General features: G+C 60.1%; 2 protein-coding genes across 2 annotated transcripts; one reads left to right on the forward strand and one right to left on the reverse strand.

The window, feature by feature from the left end:
* Positions 1-214: 214 nt before the first annotated feature.
* Positions 215-5,957, reverse strand: ARSA (arylsulfatase A). Its single transcript, XM_071734316.1, has 8 exons — positions 5,619-5,957; positions 4,234-4,474; positions 3,541-3,759; positions 2,552-2,721; positions 2,023-2,147; positions 1,728-1,855; positions 1,242-1,344; positions 215-1,133 (listed from the first exon to the last, which is right to left on the reverse strand). The coding sequence occupies exons 1-8, from the start codon at positions 5,873-5,875 to the stop codon at positions 832-834; spliced, it is 1,545 nt and encodes a 514-aa protein (XP_071590417.1). The 5' UTR covers positions 5,876-5,957; the 3' UTR covers positions 215-831.
* Positions 5,958-9,461: 3,504 nt separating this feature from the next.
* On the forward strand, positions 9,462-13,587 carry LOC139791734 (acrosin-like). Its single transcript, XM_071734326.1, has 5 exons — positions 9,462-9,671; positions 10,512-10,697; positions 10,975-11,240; positions 12,670-12,815; positions 13,058-13,587. The coding sequence occupies exons 1-5, from the start codon at positions 9,601-9,603 to the stop codon at positions 13,400-13,402; spliced, it is 1,014 nt and encodes a 337-aa protein (XP_071590427.1). The 5' UTR covers positions 9,462-9,600; the 3' UTR covers positions 13,403-13,587.
* Positions 13,588-16,206: the final 2,619 nt, after the last annotated feature.

A 16,206-nucleotide genomic window follows, 5' to 3' on the forward strand; every position in this document is an offset into this window, starting at 1 on the left:
GCCTGGGGATGCCCTGTGCTCCAGCCCCAGCAGGGTCTGAAAGGTGCTGTTCTGGCTCTGGAGGTGACACTGTGTAATGGTCGGGATTCCTGTCAATGGCCTGTTTGGGTTTAGTGGTTGGGGGAAGCAAAAACCAGAAAGCAGAATTTCTCTGTTACCCCCCACCACCTCCCAAGGGAAGATAAAAAGGTAATAAGGACAAGAGACTTTGAGATTGGAAATCAAAACTGGAAGGAGTTTACTGGCACAGGGAAGGGCAGTAACACACAGGATAGGAGGAACAATTATGTACAAGTCTTTATAAAATCTGAGCTTGATGCTCACAGTGTCCGAGGGTCCCTTGCAGCAGGGTAGGGGTCCCCAGCTGCCCCAGCACCTGATGGATTTGTATCTTGCCAAGCACAGCTGATGACACAAGAGAAGCCTCTGCTGAAGAACTACCAGAGCAGCCCAGCAGCAGGAAGGAAGGAGCAGGCAGGGGCTGGGCTGCCCATCCTCTGGGCTTTGAGAGAGGATACCAGGAGATGGGGGAAATTCTGACCCCTGCCTGTTCCACCCCTCTGGGTCCTTCAAGACCCTCTCTCTAGGGCCTCGGATCACTACCAGAAAATTATCCTTGGCCCCTCAAACCATAGCAAAGCCTCAGCATGACCATCCAAGACAGAGCACAGGGTCCCCTGACTGCAGTTCCAGCGGAGTTGGTGACCCAGAGTTTGCTACCCCAGGACCCTGTGAGGGAGGTCCCTGAGCCAAGGCTGCAGGGCAGCTCCAAGGCTGAGGTGGGTTTCAGGTGGGGGGGCTCCAGTGCAGAGTAGATGGGGCAGCAGGAAGTTAGGAGCAATGGCAGCAGGAAGGCTTTGGCACGCAGGCTGGTGTGCAGCAGGGCTGCAGGGTTGGATCCCTGCCCTTCTGCATCTGGCTTTCCCCAAACTCCATGTGCTGTTCAAAAAGCATTTTCTGCACTCTGATCCTCTCCAGGACTTGCAGAACCTCCGGCCCTGCACTGGTCTGCAGCAGATCATAGTTCTCAGCAGGGTCTGACTCCAAATCAAAAAGCAATGGGGGGGAGTGATGAGCCAGCGGGGTCAGCCCGTGGCAGGCCCGGTCTGGGGTCGTATCGCTGTGAAAGGAACCTGAAAAAAGGAACCCTTGGGTGTGTCTTGGTTTATTCTCTTTGAGTTTGGACAGCAAAGCCACACGGGACAATGCTGCCCAGGCAGAGGAGGGAAGGCAGCACCAACCTTGTGTGAAGTAATGGGCCTTGTATTTGCCAAGCCTGACAGCAAAGGGACCACGCAGAGGGTCAGGGGATGGGGGGTAGAAGAACATCGTCTGTCGGGGACTCTGTGGGAAGCAGAGGAGCTAAGCTGCATCCACAAGGCTAAGGAGGAGCCTGGAGCAAGGGCAGGCAGAGACTCCAGGGAGTCACACAGCAGCCAGAACACGGCCAGAGCTGGGGGATGCTGAGGAGCACCTGCACCCTCTTTGCTCCCTCCTCAGAGCTTCTCAGCCCCTGTCTACCTGCTACAGCCACAGGGGGTTGGGAAGACATTTGGGAAGACATCTGGGGAGCCCAGGATCTCCACGGCACTACCCAGGCCAGACAAGAGGTCCCAGCCCATGGATCTCCCGTGACCTCAAGCTGGTGCTGCTCATCACACGCACAGCTCCAGACCCACACACAGCCTCCAGGCATAATGCCAGCTGAACCAGCCCACAGGACTCACCTTCCCTGACCCAAACAGCACCGGGCTCAGGTCATAGCCATCCAGGACAACTTTGGGAAGAGCTGCTCCAGCCAGGGCAGTCAGGGTCGGCAGGATGTCCAGGGTGCTCGCCAGCTCATGTGTCACTCCTGTCACCCACCACAGCAAGGCGCAAGGAAAGGCTCAAGCATTTGATCCCACTCCCATCCTCATTTCTCTGCCACCCTCTGCTTGTCCCAGGGCCACCAAGCTTTTGTGACACCCTTGCCTTGGCTGCCATCAGGACAAAATGGGCACAAGCAGTGCCAGGTCTCACCTGGAGTGATTTTGCCTGGCCAATAAGCCACCGCTGGCTCCCTCATGCCACCTTCGTAGGTCGTTCCCTTCCCACACTTCAGAAGGCCAGAGCTGCCCCCTCGTGCCATCCGCATGGTGGAGGGGCTGTGAGAGAGAGGAACCATTCACCACAGTGTGCCACCCCTCCCCTGGGGCTACCAAAGGGGCCACGGTGGGAGAGACACAGTGCCAGCAGTGACACTGCTGACCTCAGCCTTGCGAGGCAGGAGGGACGGGGCAGGTGATGAGGACAAGATGTGCAAGACACCTGAGCAGGGCACCAGAGACCAATGTCACACTCCTGGCACCAACCCTGTGAGGTTTTGCCCACAAGGAGGCACACAGCTGAGTCACAGCAGATCACAGACAGTGTCCTCTCCAGAGCAGCTCTCACCTCACTCAGGCCACTGGGGTCTCACCTGGCAACGCCACACCATGACCAGTGCCTCATTCCACTTCCCCCACACCATGGCAGCAGTGACAAAGTCCCCATGGCTGAGCTGACTCACCCATTATCAGAGGTGAAAAACACCAAGGTGTTGTTGGCAAGCCCATTGTCCTGCAGTGCCTGCAGCAGCTGTCCCACAGAGCCATCAAACTCCAGCAGTGCATCCCCAAAGGGCCCACGCCGAGAGTGCCCAGTGTACTGCTGGCTGGCAAACTGGGGGTAGTGGGTGTGCTGGAGAAAGGGCAAAGAAGAATGCTGGACAATCTGCTCCAGAGCTGCCCCTGGTTCCATCTCACCGTGGGACAGTGAGCACCCCAGCTAGGACATGGAGATATCAGGGAATGTCAGCTGGGAAGAGACCTCTAGGATCATCTGCTCCAACCCTCCTCATGTTACGGTTAATGTGAGATGTCCCAGCACCCCCTCCAGCTGAGACTTCAAACTTTCCAAAGTGGGGGAATCCACCCCTTCCCCTGGGAGACCATTCCAGTGTCTGACTGTCCTCAGGGGGAAAAACTTCCCTCATGTTCAACCCCAGGAGCAACTTGTGCCCATTGCCCCTTGTCCTGTCCATGGGACTCCTTGGAAACAGGGAATCTCCAGCTGCTTTGTAGCCCTCCTTTGAGTACTGGATCATTGCAATAAGGTCCCCCCTAAGCCTCCTCTTCTGAAGGCTGAATAGGCCCTGTTTTTGTGAGAATACCCAAGAGACAAGAGGAGGTTTGTCCCCAAGCATCTCAGACATGGCAGAAAGCTGCTGAGCCCATGGAGAGGATATGGAGACCCAGAGTGGGAAGTTTTCCGTGGAAGACTCCCGGTCCAGAGAAGAGGGAAAAGCCCCAGCAGGAATCAGCCCAAGAACACAGTCAGAGCAGTGGTACCAGAGCTGGGTGTGGGCACAGCATCCCCCAGGTCAGCCGGGACCAGGTACTGACTGCTCCGCTCAGTCCTGGGAGTCCTGCAGGAGCAGAGCTGTTCCCCTGCTCTCTCCCCAGGAGAACAAAGGTCCCACCCCCACCCTTGGCCCAGAGCAGCCCCCTCCTCTCTTACGTGTGAGGCATAGTAGAGCAGGAAGGGGACTCCTCGACGTGTGCAGTCAGCAATGAAGTCCCGGGAGAATTTGTTGTAGAGAGGCACCAGGTCTGGGAAGGAGACAGGCTGCTGCACGATGCTCTGGTTCCAGAGCAGTGGCACTGGCACCAGCCCTTGGTCACATGTCCCAAAACACTTGATGTCAGGTGGGAAGCAGGTGAGATTCTGGCAGGGGCCCTGGAGAAAACAAATAACACCTCGTCTTTTACCTGCATGGCAAGACAGCGAGGGGAGCAGAAAGTCTCTCAGCAGCCACCCAGCAGCCCCTGCAGCCACCCTTGGGGCAGAGTGGAGAGCCCAGGGGGTTGTGCTCACCCTAGAACTGGAGACAGTTGCTGCCCCAACATCATTTTCTCTTGGCAGCAATTCAAGCATTTCTTTGTAGCCCAGAAGTTGACCTTCCCTCCCTCAACAAAAGGTGCATGTCCCTGCACACACCTGCCACCCACATTCTGCACAGCTGCCCAACCCCCACCAGCACCTCACGGGTGGGCTCTTCCCACCACCACCCACCTCCCTGCCCCACAGCCACCCACACCCCTCTGCCCAGGCGAGCACCAACCCAGCTGATGTCCATCCAGCAAGCTTCATCCTTCAGGAAGCTCCCCTGACAGCCTCAGGACACCCTTCAGGGCTGGACAGGCTTCTCACCTGGTCATGGGAGTAAGGCACCCCCAAAAAGTGGTCAAAGCCCTGGTGGATGGGCAGGAAGGAGCCATTAGTCCCCAGGCCGAGGTGCCACTTGCCAACCATGGCCGTGGCATAGCCCTCAGCCTTCAGCACCTCTGCAATGGTGACCTCAGAGAGTGGCAGCCCCCCCCGGGAGTCGGGGTCAAAGACCCCAGGGAAGACCCCAGAGCGCATCTGGAAGCGTCCTGTCAGCAGAGCTGCCCTGCAGGAGAGGGACAGGGAGAGAAGACACAGATCAGCTGGGGAAAGGCACAGGGCATGGGCTCAGCCTCCAGTGAAGGTGCCCTGTTCCTCAGGACGTGGCAGATGGGTTCCCCAGTCTCACAGCTGCCACTGCCACCTCCCCTGTCTGCTGGGACAAAGCTCAGGGCTGGGTCCTGCCCTGGAGTCTCACCAACCCCAGGCGATGCTCCAGGCTTGAGGCAGAGTGGCTGGGAAGTGCCCAGCTGAGAATGGCCAAGGTGGCCACCAGCATCCTGGCTGGGACCAGCAGTGGGGTGGGCAGCAGGAGCAGGGCAGGGACCATCCCCTGTGCTGGGCACTGCTGAGGCTGCACCCCCAATCCTGGGGTCAGTTCTGGGCCCCTCAGGAGCAGAAGGAGATTGAGGGGCCAGAGAGTGTCCAGAGAAGGGAATGGAGGTGGGAAAGGGGCTGGAGAGCAAAGAGAAGGTCTGGAGAAGTTGTGAGGAGCAGCTGAGGGCCCTGGGGGTGTTGATCTGGAGCAGAGGAGGCTGAGGGGAGACCTTCTGGCTCTCTGCAACCCCCTGAGAGGAGGTTGGAGCCAGGGGGGGTCAGGCTCTGCTCCCAAGGAACAAGGGATGGGACAAGAGGAACTTTTGGCACAACTCAAGCTGTGCCAGGGGAGGTCTAGGTTGGAGATTAGAAGAAAATTTGTCACTTATAAGGTAATTAAACAGTTTAACAGGATGCCAAGGGTGGTGATTAAAACACCATCCCTGGAGAGGTTTCAGACCCTGGAGATGTGAGGATGAGGGACATGGGGTGGGGGTCGCCGTGGCAGTGCTGAGTTTGTGGTTGGACTGCATGATCTTAAGAGATTTTTTTCAACGATTCTCTGGTTCTGCAACCTTGGTCAGTCCCCTCACAGAGCTGCCGGACTTTTGGGCCTCTTGAGCCAGCTCAGCTTTACCAACACCTTTCCAAGCACTGCAGCTCCCCAGCAGGGTGCCCGGACCAGTTTCAGGATGCCTGGTCCAGTTTCGTGGTGCCCGGCCCTGCCTGGTGGTGCCCGGTCCGGTCTGGGGGTGCCCAGCCCCGTCTCCCCGCTCCCTCCATCTCCCCCGGGCCCATCCGCAGCCAGCCGGGCGGTACCCGGGGGTCCGTACCGGGAAGGGCTGCACACCGGAGAGCTGCTGTAGAAGTTGGTGAAGCGCAGCCCTTGGGAAGCCATCCGGTCGAGAACGGGGGTGCTAGAGGAGGGGTGCCCGTAGCTCCCCAGGTCCCCGAAGCCCAGATCGTCCGCCAGCAGCAGCAGGAAGCTGGGAGGGGCGGCGGCCGCGCCGCGCAGGGCGAGCGACAGCAGCGGCAGCGACAGCAGCGGCAGCAACAGCAGCAGAGGCCGCGGCAGAGCCCCCCGACACATGGCGCTGGGTCGCGGGAGGGCCCGCGGGAGGCAGGGGAGGGGCACAGCGCTCCGCTCCGCTCCGCTCGGTCCGGCTCGGTCAGGCCCGATCCGGCCCGCCCCTCCCGCTCCGCTTCCGGCACCACGAGACGGCGGCCGTGTCCACGTGACCCGCGCCAACAGCCACGTGACCGCCGCGGCCGCTCGGCATGCCGGGAGTTGCAGGCCTCCGCTGGGCATGCTGGGAAGTGTAGTCCGCTCCGAGCGCCAGAGGTTCGGTCCCGGCCGCGTCCGCCGCCCTTCCCGGAGCTCCCTGCTCCTGGGCCCTGGGCCTGTCCCGGCTGGTTGATCAGCACCGCGGGTGGTTGATCAGCACCCCCGGTGTCCCTCAGAACCACCCTCGGTCTTGCTCGGCTTCGGGGGCTGCGACTCCCCCTGCCCGTTCCTCCAGCAATGAGCTCTGCTCCGTGCCCCAGACCCCCTCATCCCCTCCTTGTCCTTGCCCATCTCCAGGGCTTGTGGCTCAGGCTCTGCTTTCCTCTGCCTGGCCCTCTCTGGGCACCCCTGCTGCAGCTCTTGGCCCCGTGACCTTGGAGGCTCACCAAGGGTGATCCTCACGTCCTGGCCTGGAGCTGGGGATTCTGATCAGATCTGGGGAGAGGAAGGACACAGAGTCTGCCTTAGAATCACCCAAGCACAGAGTCCTTCTGGGTGGAAAAGCCCTTTGGGATCATGGACTCCAACATTAACTCAGCACTGCCAAGGCCACTGCTGCCCCATGTCCCTCATCCCCACATCTCCAGGGCTCTGAAACTAATCGCTTCTGTCTCTGTTTCAGTGATAGTCTTATAATCAAGCAAGGGAAGAAATGAAAGAAACTAAAACCTCCTAGAACCAGCCTCGCTGACCAGCAGAAGATACAAGTGAGGAGTTTAGAACTGCCTCCACTAGCACCGTTTGCCCTCACTTTGAAGTTATTAATCAAGTATCCAGATTTGGTTCCCATGCCTCTGCTCCATCTTTGGTGATCCAGTTACAGCTCTGCCCTTAAGCAGCTGTAATCCCTTCTTCATCCCACCAATTAAATTTGGGGAGAGAGCAAGGGTGCTTACTGGTGTTAACCCATGTGAATATAGTAATTCACCTTTAATCTTCATTAACCTTTAGGATTCTATAGGGTAAAATTGGAACTTTTTTTATTCTTTTTTTTTTTTTTTTTTTTTTTTTGCCAAGTGGGGGAGTTCTGCTGCCTTCAGCACCAGGCTTTTTTTGTAGTGAATTTTGTTTCTCTTTCACTCTTGATCCCAAGAGAACCTGGGACTGAATTCAGGAAAATGTAATTCATTGGGTGCCTGTCACTGCTGGAATATCTGTGTCACTGTCTGCTCAGGGATGATGGGGATGATGGGGACTCCAGCCCTGCCCTGGGCAGCCTGGGCCAGGCCCTGACAACCCTTTCCAGGGAGAAATTCTTCCCCAGCTCCAACCTAAACATCCCCTGGCACAACTTGAGTTGTGCCAAAAGTTCCTCTTGTCCCATCCCTTGTTCCTTGGGAGCAGAGCCCGACCCCCCCTGGCTCCAACCTCCTCTCAGGGGGTTGCAGAGAGCCAGAAGGTCTCCCCTCAGCCTCCTCTGCTCCAGATCAACACCCCCAGGGCCCTCAGCTGCTCCTCACAACTTCTCCAGACCTTCTCCTTGCTCTCCAGCCCTGCAGTCATTCCTTGGGCCTTTCCTTCACCTCCCTGTGTGTGGACACTTTTCCTTCGTGGTCCCACACCTCCTGCCCTTCTCTGTGCCCGGTCTCTCAGAGCTCAGTGTTCAGAATCTCAGAATCAATCACAGAATGCCAGGGGCTGGAAGGGAGCTCCGAAGATGGAGTCCAACTCCCCACCAGAGCAGGACCTCTTGCCATTCCCCCAGCACCCCAAGCCCTGTGCCAGGCGCTGCCAAGTCCAACGAGCACCGTGTGCTCTATCAATTATTTAGCACCAGCCTCCTTGCTCTGCTTCTTGGCCCTGAATAATTGATGGTGGTGAAAAGAGCAGCAGCCCCAGCATCTCTCCTCTGCCCAGGTCCAAGTCTGGATCCCCTCTTGCCGAGGAGCTGGCCCATCCTCAAGGTCAGCAGTGACCTGGGGTTGTTCACCTCCTGTGTCCCACCCCCATTCCCTGCAGCCCGGCCTCTGGAGCTGCCCTGCTCCAGCCACAGGCAGAGACTTCCATGGCATTCCCCATGGGGTTTCCTGGGCATGGCTGTCCCCAGGGATTCCTGTCCCCACAATGTCTCCAGCTCTTCTTTCCATTATGGTAAAGGTGGCCAGCTCCCCTTTACATCCTTCCTCCTTGACCACCTGCAGAATCAGGTGCTGCAACAGCAGTGTCTCCAGGAGACAAATTCTCTCCCTGAGGCCTCCTCCTTGCTCTCAGCAGGTTGGGGGCACCACCTTCAGGTCAGTTGTCCAAAAGCAAAGCAGCCACCACCACAGCCTCTCTGAGGACCAGTTCTGGTGCCAATGGAGCCATGCCACATCCTAAGGCCCACTGGTCTCTTTCCTGGCACCCCAGGGAGCAGGACCTATGTGCAACTCTGCCTTGGGGCTCCCCACCCATGCCATGGTCAGGGACCCCTCCCCCAGCCCAGGAGGCTCCAAGCCCCATCCAACCTTCAACACCTCCAGGGATGGGGCAGCCACAGCTTCTGGGGGGAACCTGGGCAACCAGGAGCCCAAAGAATTTCTTCCTCCCTCCCTGCCCAAGATCACCTCTCCATCTCCCCTCTTGCAGCTGGAAACCCTTCCCCCTTGGAGGGTCCCTTCCCTCCAGGCCCTTGTCCCAAGTCCCTCCCCAGCTTTCCTGGAGCCCCTTCAGGTACTGGAAGGAATCCTCAGAGCCTTCAAGGACAGTGATAGAGATAAGGATGAGGAGAAGAGGGGGAAGAGGTCCACTTCAATTGGAATCATAGTATCATAAGGGGTTTGGTTCAAGGGAGCTTAAAGATCCCACCCAGTGCCAGCCCTGCCATTGACTGGGCTGCCACCCCCACCAGCCCAGGGTGCTCCAAGCAGAGGGAGGTGTCAGTTTTGGCTTCAGCGAGGCTTTGACACTGCCTCCCACAGCTGCACCCTGATGGGCAAGCTCAGGAAGGGTGGGTGTGAGGGGTGGGCAGTGCCTGAGCTGACAGCTCACCCAAAGACAGAGCACAGGGGATTGGGATTAATGGCAGGGTTCAGCTGGAGGCCAGAAACAAAGTGGTGTACCCCAAGGCTCAGAACTGGGACCAGTCGAGTCCATCCATGAATGGCCCCAAGGAAGGGACAGTGTCCCCTCAGCAAGTTTGCTGCTGACACAAAACTGGAGGGACCACCAGGACCCCATCCTGTGCCCCCTGCTCAGGGGTACCCTGTGCTGGCAGGGGGTGGGCTGGGTGATCCCGAGAGGTCCCTCCCACACCTGTCACTCTATTTCATAGAATCATAGAATCATAGAATAGGCTGGGTTGGAAGGGACCTCAGAGATCATCGAGTCCTTTCCTGACCATGGGGCTGTGTCAGGGGGTTCTGCTCCCAGATTCCATCCCCCCTGCTTGGAATCCCCCATGTTCCCCCCCATGTGTTCCCTCCCCGGGCGACGTCACCGTGCCCAGCACCCAGACCCAGCGTCTGTGACATCAGCCCCGGGGCCAGGGCAGGAGGTGGCACCCTGAGCTCTGCTGCTCTGCTGGCCACCAGTCCTCGTGTCCTGCAGCCATGGCTCTGCTCCCGCTCCTCCTCCTGCTGGCCCTGTGCTGGGCTGCCCACGGCTCCTGGGACACCTGTGGGTAGGTGGGCGGCTCTGGGACTGGGAGGAGGGGGCTTGGGCAGCCCTCGGGGGGTGGCTGGGTGGGTGGAGGTTGCCCGCTTGTCCCCCGGGGCCACCCCACAGCCCTGCCAGGGTCCCGCCAGCACCCGGCTGCTGGCACAGCTCCTGCGGGGGCTGGAGGGGACCCGGCCCTGCGGTCCATGGGGCGCCTGGCGGGGAGGGCAGAGGGCTGAGCTCCAGCCTGAGCCTCAGCAGCCCCCGAGCAGGACACCCACAGCTGCTGGGAGGGTCTCCTGCCCTCTGCTCTGCTCTGCCCTGCCCTGGGGAGGCCACACCTGGAACACCACCGGATCCAGTCTGGAGCTCCCCAGTTGAGGAGAGACTGGGATCTACTGGAGAGAGGCCAAGGGAGAGCTGGGAGGGTGAGGAAGGGACTTGAGCATCTCTGCTGGGAAGAAAGAGTGAGAGCCCTGGGGCTGTTGAGGCTGGAGAAGAGAAGGCTGAGAGGGGATCTGCTGAATGTCCATCAAGAGCTGAGGGGTGGGGGGCAAGAGGAAGGGGACAATCTCTTTCTGGGGGTGCCCAGGCCAAGGGAGAATGGGTTGGAGCTGGAACATGGGAAGTTCCACCTCAACATGAGGAGAAACTTTTGCCTGTGAGGCTGAGGGAGCCCTGGCCCAGGCTGCCCAGAGAGGTGCTGGAGTCTCCTTCTCTGGAGCCTTTCCAAACCCTCCTGGATGTGTTCCCGTGTGGGCTGCCCTGCAGGGGGGATCCTGCTGGGGCAGGGGGGCTGCCCTGGGGGATTCCCAGAGGTCCCTTCCAAGCCCCAGATGCTGTGATTCTCTGGTTCTGGTGGCAGGGCTTGCGGGATGCGGCCCATGGCTCAAGGGCTGGACCAGTCCCGCGTGGTGGGGGGCACGAACGCCCGGGCAGGGTCCTGGCCCTGGATCGTCAGCCTCCAGGACAGCTGGGGACACGAGTGCGGAGGGTCCCTCATCACCCCCCAGTGGGTCCTCACCGCAGCCCACTGCTTCGACCAGGCCGGGTAAGGAGGAGCAGGGCAGGGGGATGGATGTCCCCCTCCTGTCCTGCTGCCCGGCTGGCAGCCTGCTCAGGAGAAGGCTGGGCTGGTGCCAGGGCCTCCTGGCAGCCTCCGGCTGGACGGGGCCGAAGGCAGCCGGGGCAGCCTCCCCCTCGGCAACGCTGCTCCCCTCTCTCTGTGGGGAGGCGGGAGGCCGGGAGCCGCGGGGCTCCTGCCCCACGGGGCTCCGCTGCCCCACGGGGCTCCGCTGCCCCTCAGCCCTCTCCCCCCCGCCTTCCAGGCCCGGCACCCTCTGGTACGTGCTGCTGGGGGCCACCCAGCTGAGCCGCCCGGGCCGCCACGCCGAGGTGCGCAACGTCAGCCAGATCCTGATTCACCAGGACTACCACAACATCTCCATGAGCAACGACATCGCGCTGCTGGAGCTGGATCGGCCCGTCCAGTGCAGCCCCTACATCCAGCTGGCCTGCGTGCCCGACGGCTCGGTCAGCCTGTCGCGGCTGAGGTCCTGCTACGTCAGCGGCTGGGGGGCCACCACCGCCAGATGTGAGTCCCCACCGGGCCCTCGTGTGTCCCCTGGCAGGGGCCTCTGAGGAGGGCTGGAGAGGGGCTGCTGGCAAGGGATGTGTGCCGGGGCGAGGGGGAGGCTTTGGGAGTAGAATCACCAGTAGGCACCGGGAAGGGGAGGTTGGAGAAGACCTCGGAGATGATCGAGCCTGTTCTAAATGACCAAGACTCACTTTTCTGTTAATGGTTTAATTTGACTAATAAAATTGCAATAAGCAAAACTTCACGGCGCGCGTGTGAGTGGAGCGGAGACTCCCCACGCACCCAGCGCCGTTTTGCTTATTGCGATTTTATTAGTCAAATTAAACCATTAACAGAAAATTGAGTCTTGGTCATTTAGAACAAGCGCAGCCCTAACCCAACCCCCACGGCCACCAAACCGCCTCCCTGGACAGCACCGCATTTAAACGCTTTCTGAACACCCCTACCGGGGATGGCGACTCCACCGCCTCCCTGGGCAGCCCAGTCCGGTGCCTTACCGCTCTTTGGGGAAAGAAATGGTTCCTAATATCCGACCTGAACCTCCCCTGGCACGACTTCGTTTGCTCTCGGCCTTTCGGTGGTTACTCGAGAGAAGAAGAGACCAACACTGCCTCTACGGCCTCCCTTCAGGTGGTTGTAGAGAGACGTAAGATCTCCCCCGAGCCTGCTCTTCTTCAGACTCAATAATCCCCAACTAGAGAAGAGCAGATTCAGGCTGGATGTTGGGAAGAAGTTCTTGACCCTCGGGGCAGTGGAACAATGGAACAGGTTGCCCAGGGAGGTGGTTGAGGCCTCCCTCGTCCCTGGGGAGATTCTGACTGGACACGAGAGGAAAACTTTTCCCCCTGAGGACACTGGAGGGGTCCCCCAGGGGAAGCGGTGGATTTCTCCCTCCACTTCGGAAAGTTTGAAGTCTCAGCTGGTCAGCTGTACGGGGTACTGGGACAACACCAGTAACACCAGAGGGGTTGGAGCAGATGATCCTGGAGGTCCCGTCCCAGCTGACATTCTGTGATTCTGTGGTACTCAAGGTGAGGCTTGATCAGGCTCTGAGCAACCTGATCTAGCTGAGGATGTCCCTGCTGACTGCAAGGGGGTCGGACAGGATCGTAGAATCCTGGGACATCATCTCGATGACCTTTAGAATCACAGAATGTCAAGCTGGACACTGAGATCCACCTTTAGATCAGAGAAGCAGAGAATCATTTGGGCTGGAAGGGACCTCTAAAGGTCACCCAGATGCCTCCAGATCGTTGGGATGCCTTTAAAGGTCATCTGCATGACCTGTGGAGGTCCCCTCTGAGCCAAAGGATTCCTTGCTTCTCTGCAGAGAGAAGCCCCAGCCAGCCCCAGGGCATGGGTTGGCCCAAGCAGGGTGCAGAGCTGCCACCAGCTGCTGGCTGCTGATCCCTCCCTGTGCCCGCAGCCACCGAGGTCAGCGACATCCTGCAGGAGGCCAGGGTGGAGATGGTGGATGTCAAGGTCTGCAACAGCAGCGGGTGGTACCTGTGGGAAGTCCACCCCTACAACCTGTGTGCCGGCTACGAGCGGGGGGCCATCGACACCTGCCAGGTAGGAGCGGGCGCCCGCTGCCCCCAGCAGCACAGCCCCAGCAGGGAGGGCCCCAGCCCAGCCACAGCCGCCCGCAGCGACCCGGCCAGGCCCCCTGTGCCCAGGACGGAGCCCCCCAGCCCTGGGCAGAGGCTTTCCGTGCCGACAGCAACCGCTCGGGCAGGGGCTGTGAGAGAGAAGGAGCCGCCGCGGTGCCGGCAGTGCCCACCCAGCACCGCCGGGGCCCTCTCTCCTCCCCGCAGGGGGACAGCGGGGGCCCTCTCTCCTGCCAAGATGAACAAGCCGACTACTTCTGGGTGGTGGGAGTGACCAGCTGGGGGAGAGGCTGCGCCAGAGTCCGAAAGCCCGGGATCTACACCTCCACGCAGCACTTCTACGGCTGGATCCTGGCACAGCTGGGGCTGCAGCCGGAGGCAGCGGAGGCCCCGGCTCCACAGCCCGGCCCCACCTCGACCCCCTCCCAGCCGGGACCGGCACCGGTACCCGAGGGCTGGGCTGCCGCCTGTCCCTTCCCAGTCCAGAAGGTGCTGCAGTTCTTCCAGCTGCTGCAGGAGCTGCTGCAGGTCCTGAGGGGAGCCCGGGCTTGAGCAGTAGAGGGAGAGGATCCAGCGCAGGCTGCGGTGCCCCAGGGCATCTCCTCCTGGGCCAGGGCCTGCGGGTCCCGAGGAGGCCCCAGCGCCCCAGGCCTGCCCTGCCCTGCCCGCGCTCCTCTGGGGCACAGAGATGCTGTTGTTGAGGCGGTTCTTGCAATAAAGTTGTCAGTGTTCCCAGCTCCCCCTGCTACAGTCCCACCCATTGCAGAATCACAGCATCTGGGGCTTGGAAGGGAGCTCTGGGCAGGGCAACCCCCCTGCCCCAGCAGGATCCCCCCTGCAGGGCAGCCCACACGGGAACACATCCAGGAGGGTTTGGAAAGGCTCCAGAGAAGGAGACTCCAGCACCTCTCTGGGCAGCCTGGGCCAGGGCTCCCTCAGCCTCACAGGCAAAAGTTTCTCCTCGCGTTGAGGTGGAACTTCCCATGTTCCAGCTTGCACCCGTTGCCCCCTGTCCCATCCTTGGCCGTCACACAGCAGATCCTGGCTCCATCCTCCTGGGACTGACTCACCCTTTACGTATTTCTAAACATGGATGAGGTCACTCCTCAGTCTTCTCCTCTCCAAGCTGCAGAGGCTCCTTCAGCCTCTCCTCACCAGGAGATCTTCCACTCCATTCAGCATCTTGGTGGCTCATCTCTGAACTTTCTCCAGCAGTTCCCTGTCCTTCTGGAACAGGACAAAATATTCCAGATGGGGGCTCACCAGGGCAGAGCAGAGGGGGAGGAGAACCTCTCCAGCCTTCCAACCACTGCTCTTTCTTGTGTCCTGCTTGGCCACCAGGGCACATGGCTGGCTCATGGTTGTCTTTCTGTCCTCCAGGACCTCCAGGGTCATCCTTCTGTCCTCCAGGACCTCCCAGGTCCCTTTCCCCTGCGCTGCTCTCCCAGACCAGTTCAGGTTGAAGGAACCCTCAGTGCCACCCCTGCCATGCTCAGGGACACCTCCGACAGCCCAGGGTGCTCCAAGCAGCAGTCAGAGAAGTTTCTCCTCGTGTTGAGGTGGAACTTCCCATGTTCCAGCTTCAACCCATTCTTCCTTGGCCTGGGCACCCCTGAACAGAGATTGTCCCCTTCCTCTTGCCCTCCACCCCTCAGATACTGACGGACATTCAGCAGATCTCCTCTCAGCCTTCTCTTCTCCAGGCTGAACAGGTAGGGCAGAGGGAAAGAGTCCTCCCAGAGGGTGACCCCACGGCTGGTCAGAGAGGAAGGTGAGGGAACATGGGCACAGGGGCTGGGGGACAGCAGCAGGGAACAGAGAGTGTCTGAGGGTGGCTGCTGGTGGGATCCCCTCCGTGTGTGCAGTGCCCCAGTGAGCTGGGAACTGTGCTCTCTAGTGACCCAGGGGACAGGGATGGAGACAGAGCCAAGGGGCTGAGTCAGGAGCTTGACATCCAGCCACCGATAGTGCAGGGACTCAATTTCACACAGATCCTTGAGGAAGCCGTGAACGTGGTGGATCTGGGCAGTGCAGGTGTCACCAGGCAGTGGGGAAGATGTGCTGCAGCCAGGCCTTGGAGCACAAAGTGCAGGTGTGGACTGGGACCAGGGCTCCAGCAGGAACCATTGGGCACCGGTCTGTGAATAAAGCTGGCTGTGTGCATGCGAGCAGAAAGAGGCTTTTTCTGCACAGCAGGTGGGGACTGCGGCTGAGGGAGCAGGAGCAGAGGGAGGCAGCAGACTGCAGGACGATGCTGGCTGCTGGCAGCAGCAGGGCTGTGCTGTGGCCTGGCAGGAACAGAGCAGAACCTTCTCCACGCCAGCCACGGAAACAGGGGAAATGGGTATTTTTCCCAAAGGGGAGCCTGGTGCAGTTTTGTGCTGTGGGAGGCAACTGGGGACTCTGGGCTGAGGTTATGCCCGGTGGGTGACCAAGCTCTGAGGAGGGAAGAGAGTGAGGGGAGAGGAGTAGGCTTGGGAAGGGTGGCAGACTGGGAATGCCTTGGAGATGTCAGGCTGCAGGACAACGCAATCAGGGAGAGGAGTTACAGGGCAAGAATCTGCTCTGGCAGCCCAGCTGTTCTCCTTTGGGTCTGGGGAGGTGTAAGGCCTCAAACAGCTCCAGGGCAGCAGCCAGGGCATCCAGAAAGCCCTTGGCACTGCTGCCAGGAGTGGGCTGCCAGGGAACGGGCTGTGGGAGACCCTTCTCCTTGGGGGTCAGGGCTGGGACCGGGTGATGCGGGGCCCTGGGTGCCGAGGCAGTGGAGGAGGTGCAGAGCTGCTGTGACTCTCAGAGTGCATTTGGGGTGCTGGGGACCGTGCAGGGGTCCCAGGGAGTGTGGTGAGCACGCTGTCCATAAGGGCAGAACAAGGTGGGGTGGCAGGAGAGGAAAACCTGTAGGGTGGCCTGGAGCCCAGAAACCCACCTGGCTCGTGCCATGCAGTGTCCCCAGGGCTTCCTGGCCCAGGGGGAAAGCTCTGGCCCTGCAGAGCTCCAGCACTGCCTCTGTGGCCACCATGGCTGGCTATGGGGAGCCCACCCGTGTGCCCGGAGCCTGCTCTCTGTTGGAGGCCATCCTGTGCCAGAGCTACACTCCTCATGGCACTGAGCTGCTTTTCCACACCCTGCTGCTCCCCAGAGCTTGTCTCTCCCCCACCTTGTGCAGCTGGGAGAGCATTGCAGAGGATGGAGGTGGCACTCCTGCATCAGAGACTTCCAATGGGCTGGGAAGCTTGCAGCAACTCTGCACAGAGGAGATGGTGTGCAGTCAATCATCAGGTCGCCCAGCCACACACATTTCTACAATGTTCCTCAAGGAATCCATGACCCTGCTGGATCTGGACAGTGAAGGTGTT

The sequence above is a fragment of the Heliangelus exortis genome, chromosome 1 (genome assembly GCF_036169615.1).
Source record: "Heliangelus exortis chromosome 1, bHelExo1.hap1, whole genome shotgun sequence".
Taxonomy (NCBI): Eukaryota; Metazoa; Chordata; class Aves; order Apodiformes; family Trochilidae; genus Heliangelus; species Heliangelus exortis.